At 32.7% G+C, this 10,548-nt stretch overlaps 1 protein-coding gene across 1 annotated transcript in view; it reads left to right on the forward strand.

Moving 5' to 3' along the window:
- Positions 1-8,963: 8,963 nt before the first annotated feature.
- The window catches only part of LOC145185895 (uncharacterized), a 62,550-nt gene continuing 60,965 nt past the window's right edge, over positions 8,964-10,548 (forward strand). The window contains exons 1-2 of the mRNA XM_090098705.1: positions 8,964-9,052; positions 9,189-9,234. Of these exons, the coding sequence (XP_089954831.1) occupies positions 9,050-9,052; positions 9,189-9,234 (49 nt within the window). The 5' untranslated portion in view covers positions 8,964-9,049. The remainder of the gene's footprint in view (positions 9,053-9,188; positions 9,235-10,548) is intronic.

Here is a 10,548-nt window from a genome sequence, read left to right on the forward strand (position 1 = left end):
ACATTTGTCATCCTGGATCAATATCAATGTTAAAAAATGAAGAAGACAGGGAGTTCCTAAAACTGAAGAAAGAGGAAAGAGTAGGCACCATTTGAGGCATAGACAAGACACAGGCTAATAAAGAAAGAAGAGCTGAGGACTAGCAAAAGAAAAGAGAGGTCTACCATATGACAAGAAAACAAGAACAAAAGAAACGGTTTGAAAAGGTGAAATTACCAGCAGAAAATTTATCAACTGAGGAAAATACGGATGATAGTGATGAAGATGATGAAGGGTAACTCAGGGAGAATAGCCCTAAGAAAATCAGAATATTTTCATCACAAAATGTGCTCCATATTAGATAAAACTAACACCAGCATTCGAAAGTCCACAATGATTGTTGCTTTAGTTTTGATTGAAAGTGGATAATCTGTAGCTAAGGTTATATTAACTAAAAGCACTGTACATCAAGTGAGACAAGAACAATTCAAAAACAGAGCTTATCAAAAGATTCCTTGGTTCCATCAAAGTGTGTTGTACATTGGGATGGCAAGCTCATAGCCTTGAACAGTACAACTTCAAATGATCTATTGGATTGTCTGCCAGTATTGCTGAATTCAATTGCTGATGGATATGTGAAGCTGCTCGGAGTTCCAGCTCTTTTATCAGGAACTGGAAAGAGTACCAGTCAAGCTGTATATGAATTGCTTCATTCTTGGAGTGCACATTCAGAGCTCACTGGCATGTGCTTTGATGCAACAGTGGCCAACACTGGACGGAAATCAGGGGAAGCAACACTGATAGAAGAGCTGTTAGGGAGAAACTTATTCTGGCTGAGCTGTAGACACCACATGAAAGTTTTGCTCTCTGATGTGTTCAAAGTTTGTTTGGACCCTCATCTGGTGCCGACATAAAATGTTCAAAAGATTTAAACAGACTTGGTCTACGCTTAATTATCAGATTAAAAAAGACACACCACAGCCTCTGATACCAGCCACAGCTAAGGTGAGACACGTCATCACACCACAATTGGAAATTTCATATTAGAGAGATGATTATCTTTAACTTGTACAGCTTGCAGCTATAGCAGTTGGAATTGAGTTGGATGTAGGCTGCACTACTAGCTTCAGTGATTTTTACTACCAAAGTTGTAAATGTATAAGAGTTTACACAATTCACCACTTTCTAGGTGACAATCAGAAGACCAGGAGCCTTCCATTGAGCCCGCTAGATGGCCAAAGTCATTTATTCACTCAAGATAGAACTTCTTCTAAAAGAAAACAAAATTAATATTGGAATAACTAGTAAACAGTTCAAGTCTATCAATCGGTTGAATCGGTTTGTTTTATCTGTGTATCTAGAGTCATGGTTTACATGTAACACAGAAGCTGATGCTCCTCTGAATGGTGTGCTCCTGATACAGCGTTTGAAGGCATATGAAGGCAAAGAGATCCAAAAAGCAGGACTGAAAATGATGCTTCGTCATTCCTGGTATTTGAGCTCAGAGCTGGCATTGTTATGTTTGTTCTTGCAGAAGATTGAAGCAGTCAAGAAAGCAACACTATTCAATTGCATGACATGAGAGAGGGGAGTTCAATTGATCAAGACATTGCAACCATGCATAGAGAACTTACAGCAGTCGTCATCATTCTTCAGTACGCTTGGTCTTAATGACATATTTCTATATATAAGTCCTTTCACTTGGCAAGAACAACCATCATATCTTGAAGCAGCCATGGTGATTGCATACTTCCCATGTGTAAATGATTGTGTAGAGCAAGGGAATGCAATGATTAAGGAGTTTAATTCATCTTGAAAAGATGAAGAGCAGAAACAATTTCTGTTGCAAGCTGTTTAAAAACACAAAAAAGAACTTTGTTATTATAATCGCATTGATCTGCTTCATATGTAAATTTGACATGAGTTTTGGTTTAAACATTTGTTTGATTTATATACTGTTACAATTTTAAATTATAAGGCATTAGATAATAAGTATGCTTTTAATTTAAGGAAAAAAAAAAGATTTTATTAGTTCAAAACATGTCGTTTTTGGCTTTTTAAAAAACTAGATAAATGTGATTTTTGAGGGTTAACACTATGTTATTGGAAAAATATTTAGAAATGGTCTTAGAAATTGTCTTTTTAGAAGACATGCAGGCAGCGGCAGCAGGTTTTCATTTTTGATTGCGTTTTTCATTTTTGGTTGTTCGGTAGAGCATCCTTACCAGATCCTTAATCCAAGCTCAGTGTATCTTTTCTGGATTGGCCTTATCTACTATTTGTAATAGGTCGATTGCCATGCCTTCCTACTTCCGTATATGAATACTACCCGCTCTTTCATCCAAAGACGTTTAACGAGAGCTTGGGATTCTGACAATCAAATTTTCTGACATCGCTAAACTCCACTGGGAAGTCAATCCCCGTGAAGTTGAGCTCTCCTGATATTGTGCATCCCTGATTGTTCGTTCTGTGTTGAGCTTCGCTGGATATTTTGCGGAGAGGACAGCCCACTCGAAGCATCTAGTATCCCCATTTTTTACATTGATGATGGAGCGCTTAGGGATGTAGTGAGGCGTCTTTACGTAGCTACTAACACGGAAAGGTGATACAGAGCTGAATAGATGAACAGTGACTCGCAGCATTTGAGGCGCCAGCCAGAGTCTTCATTGATAAATTTCTCAATCAGCTTAATGATCTTTGCTGTAGATCTCTCTAGCATACCTGCAATATCACCCTTATTGAGGATAGGCATAGCCTCGCTCCTTTGGTAAACAGTTTTACTGACACTATTTTTTGTCTGATTATCACCGTTACCATAGACATCGGCATCGCTATAGCCTTCCTTTTCCATCTCAACCGCAAGGATAAGCGAAACTTTCCTCCCTTCCTCCTCGATCTCTTTTCCCAACACCTCAAAGATGGTTGGCGTCATCTCACTAAGTAGAGCCAGTGGGTCAGACTCTAGATTTTACTGTGGGGATGATAGATCTGTTGTTTTCGAAGTGGTCTGTCTCCTTATACACGAAAAACACAGACAGATCTTCGACCGGCTCTCCAACAGGCTTATCTCCAATCAACCCCAAATATTCCATCAACTCGTCTAATTCTTCATTGCTGAGCGTCTGAGCTACAGACTCAGGTCTTTGATTGGGGATTGCCAAAGGATTAGACTGTAAGATAAGATTGGGTTTTAGTGGTAGAGCTTGCTAAGGTAGTAGCTACAGCTTGGGGTTGGGTTACGGTTTGAATTAGTGTTGCGGTTATGGTAATGGCTTGGGCTGCGGTGTTGTTAGCTGTGCCCTCATACCTTCCAGGTCCTTGCTAGCTTTCCAGTACTGATCGAAAGTTATTTCTTTATCTCGGAGCAGTCTATCAAGCCGATCTTGTAGAGTGATAGTATCCATCTCAGACTGTTAATTTTCTTACGTCGAGCTCATCTCTAATAGTTAGCCATCCATTTACTAGTATTATATAATCTTTAAATAAAAGTTTTGGGTATACCCTTTGCGTATTGTCTCGGGCGCCGACCCGCCAGGTAGCCTGCCGCTTTCTGTAGCGCATTTTTTCTAAGCGCTACCAAGGTTACCACAACCAAGGTGGACAAGCAAGACGTCATCATTCGAGATTGGTAGGCTATGTTAGGTGGAAAAGTGTCGGCTACCCTGCCGCTAGCCACACTAGATGCTGTAGGACTCTGGACGCTGAGCTGTCAATAAATCTGATAATTCGCTTAGCCAGTGGTCTCAGCCCTTAACCACTGAGCCTACCTCAGCTGGCCTAAAAAGTCCAACCATTGGCTCTAATCCTAACTGCTAGCTCTAGTTCTGCCGGTCTTAAAACATCTAAATACAGGTCCTATCTTAGTCTAGCTACACTAGCTCAATTGGTCTTTAAAAACACTGTCGCTAAATCGTACTTTGCCAATATAACTTCTTCTATTTGGATATGGATTAAACTGGACTACAATTATACTTTAAATCTCCAAATATTATTGCAGCATTGGATGCTAAACATCTTCAGTATTGCACCTCAAGAGAAAGAGAAACTATTGCTATAAATGCTGCTAAAAATGCTGCTGGCGTGATTGTATCTCCACACTTAATACCAAAATATAAAACAGAAAAATCACTTCAATCTTTTAACAATATTGATGCACTAGTTGTTTCAAAATGGAGTTAGTGAAACTGGACAGAAAAAACAAGGAGTAGGATATCTATGGTTTATAAAAACCATTTGCCAAACATTGGTAGCAACAGGCGACAGGTACTAAAAGTTGAAGACCATGATTCTCAAAACTCATTTAAACTATTATCTGTAGTTATTAAAAATGGCATTGAAACTATTAAAATGCCTTCACACTGTTCCCACTGGTTGCAGCCATTAGACTGTATTTAGCCCATTAAAAACTTACTTCAATACTAATTCTGTATTTAATTACAGTCAAAAAGTCCAACTCCTGTGGATTATTCAAGAAAGCTTAGAACCATGTATTCACTGTTGCTAACAATACATCAGGTTTTCAAGTGTATGGTTTATATTCATATAACCCTTTTGCTATTCCAAATGAAACTTTCTCACGTAATTCACTCAAATCTGTAAAAAAGGTTGAAGCCAAAAAAAATTAAAGCAACAAGAGGCAAAAGGAATGAGATTAAAAAAGTAAAATAATAGAGAATTATAAAGCTAATTTAAAGAGATTTTGTAATCGAAAAGTTGAGATTTGTTTCATAAAATTTGTGCTAAGTTTTTTTTCTTTTGATTTTTTATTTGATAAAGATACTAAAATTTTTTTTCAAAGTCCAAAATTGATATTTGTTTTAGTGACAATTCTTTTTCAAACAGCTATGAAGTGTTCAAAGCTACTTTTCCAATTTCACTACTCTTTGAGTAAATATCGAAAAATTAAGAAGGGTATCAATTGCTTTACGAACTTCTTCAGTCGTTGGCTTTGTCACCGTTTCATCAGACATTTCGTTTCGACCAAATTTCGTTTTCGTTTTCGACTAAATTATCCAGTAAATCAAACAAACCAATGCAAAAAATTACAGGATTAATTCATAAATACTAAGGTACAAAGAGTTTATATAATCGTTTTTACAAATATTAATAGAATCAATGATTTTAATAAAAAAATATTCCTAGTACAACATGATTTTTTTTCTCTGGGTGAAGGTGGTGAGGTAGGGGGTTTGAGTTGATCTGGCCACTGCGATCTCCACGATTGTTTTGGACAGTAACTTTAATTATAACCTTTAAGAGGAGCCCTCAAGAATTTTTTTTTCTTTTCTTAAATGTTTTACCGCATTTTAGGTGCAGTTATTGGCTTCTATTTCGTTCTGCCCTCTGAATTACGGCTTTGCTGGCTCATGATTGATGACCTCGCCAATTAACTGTTTTATATTCAAATTCCAAGTTTATACGAACTTTTATAACTGTTTATTTTTGATGAAAAAAATGACCCTTCTTATAGAAAGTCAATAAAGCTTTAACTACAAGTGAATAGCAGTCCGTAATGTTTTTGAAAATAAAGTTAAGGCAACTTATTGATCGGTTTGCCTCAAATTGATTTTTTTTAGAAAATAAGATTTTTCAAACAAATAATAATTTTGATGTCTATTTTCAATTTGTCAAATACCAGTCCTTGTTTTGTTAAAAATAGTTATAACTTCTGACTAAGACAAAAGCTGTTATCTCTAAGGTCTGTAAATGCTCAATTAAGCTGGTCTCTATTGACTAAAATGATTGTTTAATCATTCCATCCATTTCAGAAATGCGTAACTAACAAGTAAAAAAATAATAACAAAATTAAAACAATAACATTAATTTTTCAACTAAAAAAATAAGACGGTAAAGTAATATCTTTAAACCGATTATAATATTAGTGAGATATTTTGAGTTAACGAGCAGTATGGCTAAAAGGGTAAGTTGAAGTAGAGCTGACAATATCTTTAATGTGAATTAATGAAGCTAAAAATGAAAGACAGTTTGTTGAAATATTACGTATTTTGATATTGGTTTTAATACATGCTTTTGCTTATTGCTCAAATATGCTGTTTGCATAATTTTTGCTTTACAGTTTATCTTTACGCTATAGCTTGAGCGGCTAATATTATGCCAAGTTATATTAAAAGTTTAAACAATTAAATTTTTGAGAGCGTATGCCCTTTCAGATGTTAATTTAATTTAAAGATCAGGACAGTATCTCTAGGATGATTATCATTCAAGGTTTAATAGCTGCTTATACCCTTACATCACCAAAGTTGAAGACTGCAACATCCGATAATTTAATACGGCAAAACTGTTTTTTGTTTTTTTTATTATTCTTTTTTTTAATCTTTCCTCAAAATATTTTTTGTGCGCACTAACTACTATTATTTTTTTGACCTTACCCACATTATTACATATAAAACTATACACGTACCACGTGTGTGCGCACGGGTGTAATTTGACATATAATAATCACGTTGATTTTCGAAAAGACAATTAACAACGGTTGGTGGCATTTCATTTCATGCTAAGTCAAAGCTATTCTATTGATAGAAAAGTTAAAAAATAAAGCTACATGAAAAACAAGTAAAATTTAGCAAAAGTAATCCAAGTGCAAGGCGACCATTAATCTCAACGCGAAGTTCATATGAAAGGCTTTTCACAAACAAATTGAGGGCATGTTTCAACATGGAGGGTTAACGCAAGAAAACAAGCATCATTAGAGTCACATGTTTTTTTTGTTAGAAGTTATATTTTACCCGAGAATGCGGTCAAATGAAAGTAAAATTACATAACATAACTTAATTAATCTCTCTTTGTTAGTATTAATAAAGCGGATCATTTCATTTTGATAAAATGTCAACTATTAAATAAAGTTTGTATATATCTTTTTTCCATGCATGGTCCTTTCGCCTTTCAGTATTTCCGTTATGAACCTAATTTAAACTCAAGATGTACTTATGAATCGAACTCAAATTGTTTGTCTAACTTGAATATACGCTTTTTGTTAAAGTTGGGACGTCATTAATTATTTCCCTTCTGAAAAAAGAATTATTCAAAGTTTTACGTCCGTCCGGAGGTACATTTTACTTTTAATAAACGTAACCGTACTTACTAGAAAAGAAGTATTTTTTTAAAATAATGCGTGCATCAGCTTAAGTTTCATAACTTAAGATGGAATTCAAAATTTTTGCTTGTTATGTTCTGTTTTAGATAATAAAATAATAGAAAGGAAAATAAATGAAATAAAAATATATTGTTAGTATTAAATTTGTAAGCAGTAAATCAACAGTCATCCAAAACTTTGTAGCTGATTAGTTCTTGAATTGATCAGTGAATCACTGGCAGATAAAAATTGACCCTCAAATAAAAGAAACATGTTAATCATTTTATTATTTGCAGATATTGCTTACTAAAAGTTAGTTTTAGTTCTAATTGCATCACGGGATTTCCAATGATATAATATTTGGCATTTTGTTTTTTTTAAAAAAAAAACCATCAAACAAACATCCCTGGCTTGAGCATTCTTTAAAAACAACTTTCAAAATTGATTTGTGTTGCTCAATGAGAAATCCCATTGTTCTAAAAGTTATCAAACTTAAGTAATGGGGACAAACAATATTTGTCTGAAATAGTTTTACCATCAATAATTGTGCACTTCCTAAAAATAAGGTTGAGCTTTTTTTTTTCAAAGATTAAGGTGGTAAAAAAATTGTTTATCAATATGTTAACTGCTAATTACATCTTTTAAATTTGTAATGACGGATTACTTGACAAAAAAAAAAAGTTGAAAAAAAAAAAAATCACAAAACAAAAATTAGAAAGAGAAATTTCTTAAAAACTAATTAGGGTAATTAGTTTACTTTATAAGATAATATGTTAAACATGCAGGATTTCTGTTTACGATGACTTTGATCGTTTAATCATATAAATGTAAAAAATTGCAAGTAGTTTAGACATGGTACAACTTATGCTCTTTACTAAAAACGAACACCAGCCATTTCAGATCAAAGTTAAAAAAAACATAAACTCAGAAAAACGCATTTAAAGAAATAGAATGCGTAAAAGTAAAAACGAAACTTAAAATTTATGATCGAAAAACTTAAAAAATCGAAAAACCACCGCAATTTTACTTTGTGCTTAACTTGAAAGTTTTCTGAAACAATTTTCGTTAAAATTACAGAAAACGTTTATAAACGAGATAGCTGAAGCATGATTTTTTTGTCAAAAAATTATGTTATAAACGATTTTATAAGTTTGCAACGGAAAAGTTTGCTTTTTAAAAAAAATTTTTGTTTAAATTTGGTTAAATTAATATAAAATGTTTTACATATTACATACGATATTTAAAAAACACAATTTGCACTGACGAAGGGAGGAAATTTTACAGTTAAAGTTTAATGAACAGCAATTTTTTGAGGTTTAAGTTATGATATTGACAAAAAGAATTTATATAAACAAAATAAATTTTAAAAAAGCTCAAATATGAAATATAAACCATTTGTCTTTAAAAACAAGTTTAGACGCCTAATAGAAATAGAACATAATCCGTGGGTGAATAAAACAATAGCACTTTGGTGAGCTGCAATATTGTCAACTTTATTTAAATTGATATTTTAGTTTCAATCCTATTCAGATGATTAAAAAAGTAAATGTGTTTCCAATAATCCATTTAAATATATTTGATTATTTTCATAAACAAACCATAATTATGAAATTTTGATAAATATATTTCAAAAAAACGCATCTGTATATATATGCTAAGTAATTGAGTGCAGAGTATGACCAATTACAAATGCAAAAGTTCTATTTTATTATTAACAACTCTCTGGGGAACAAATGCTGCGATTGATATAAATTTTTTTAAAGTGAAATAAAAAGTTGGAAAACAAAAAATTAAATGATTTATTAAAAGATGTTATGTAATGATAATATGCAGCAATACATAAATGCCTATAGAAAGAAGCAGGAAATTGTAATACAGGATAAGTCAAGTTTTTAAATTTATGACTCCAATATTGATTCTATATTTATGTATAAATTTGTGTGACTTTTATTGCTAAACAGAATCGTGACTCTGAAGATGGTAAGCAAATTTCTCACTCTTTATAAGTTTATAAGTTTAACATTGAAAATTGCTTTAGAATATAAATGTTTTTCTGTGCTCGTTTTTTAAAATTGCTAAAACATTTGTTCTTGTTCAAATTCCTTCTTTTTTTTAGAAGATTCTTTGCCTACTCTTGCTTTCTGTGGTGGCATATTCAAAAGGTTTGCAAAAAAATTTCTTTTAAAAACATGAGTTTTCGGATTTTAAAAATTAAGTTTCTTACGTATTTAACTTTAACACATACTGCAGTTTGTATCATGATGACAGGCTCACTGATGACATGATGATGGCTCACTCAATGCTTTTTCCAACTATTTAAGAATTGCAAATGCAGAATGAAGTTTTATAGCGCGATAACAACATTACATAAAATTTATTATTCCTAGTTATTAAAAGTTATTTCCTTATTCCAAATGTTTCAAAAATATAGAAAATGGCTTTAAATCCTGATAACTTAATAACAACAGTGATCCTAAGAAATTTTCCTACTTTTATTTAAAAAAGGTGGAATTAGTTCATTTTATGCCAGAAAATGTAATGTTAATCATTTGGGAGGAAGACCCAGACTGGCCACATTGTAGATTATCAGAAAATCTTTTCGCGCAAGAAAAAAAGAACCTTTCCCAAATGAAAAACAAATTTTTTATGAGTTGAAGCTTGTTACATTTGACCTAAATCTTAAATAAAAAGGTTTCAGCATTTCTGTAGAAGCCATATTGTTTTCAAAATCTGTTAAAAAGGCTTTAAACGAATAATGTAAGCGAATGTGTTAGCCCCCAGATTTAATGATGGTCCGTCTTGTTAGAAATTTCAATTTATTAGCTGCAATTTCTTGATTAACCCGTATGTATCCCAAGCAAGCATTCTCCAATTGAAGGAAGAATGGTCAACAGCAGTTTTAGTATTCATTAACTGGAAGGTGAAGTAGTAATAGAGCTACTTCGGTAATCTTTCATCTTCACACTTTGCATCTTTAAATACTATAAAGGGCTTCCTTTTAGTACTGTCACCTGAAGCTGCTACCCCAATAGTACCGCCTTTTAACTAAATTTCAATGAAAAAAAGTTTACGTTGGTAAGAAATATAACTAAATTAAAAAAAAAAAATAAAAATAAAAAAGTGACGGTAAAGTATTAAATTTTTATGCAAGCACCTTATATCACATGTATAAAGATTACGGCACACATCAAGTATTAAATCCCGCTTTTTTCTATTTCAAAACGTAGTTCACAAAATCTTGCTAACTAGTGTATTTAATACCATGTAATTGTAGTACTCTTGTTTTTAATATTATGAAAAAGTTGAATGCTGGCCTCCACGACAAAATGCGAACCCTAACCCCCGATATAAACAAATTCCAGTTTAATAAAATTTCTTTTGCAGTGTTACATTTTAATATGCTCTTCTGTTTGCAATAGATTCAATTTTCCTTTTAACAGATAAATCTTTTGATACTTAAAGCAATTTTGAGCAAC

This window comes from Hydra viridissima, unplaced genomic scaffold (genome assembly GCF_058129835.1).
Source record: "Hydra viridissima isolate aposymbiotic clone 2 unplaced genomic scaffold, HvirCarnegie_v1 scaffold_9, whole genome shotgun sequence".
NCBI lineage: Eukaryota > Metazoa > Cnidaria > Hydrozoa > Anthoathecata > Hydridae > Hydra > Hydra viridissima.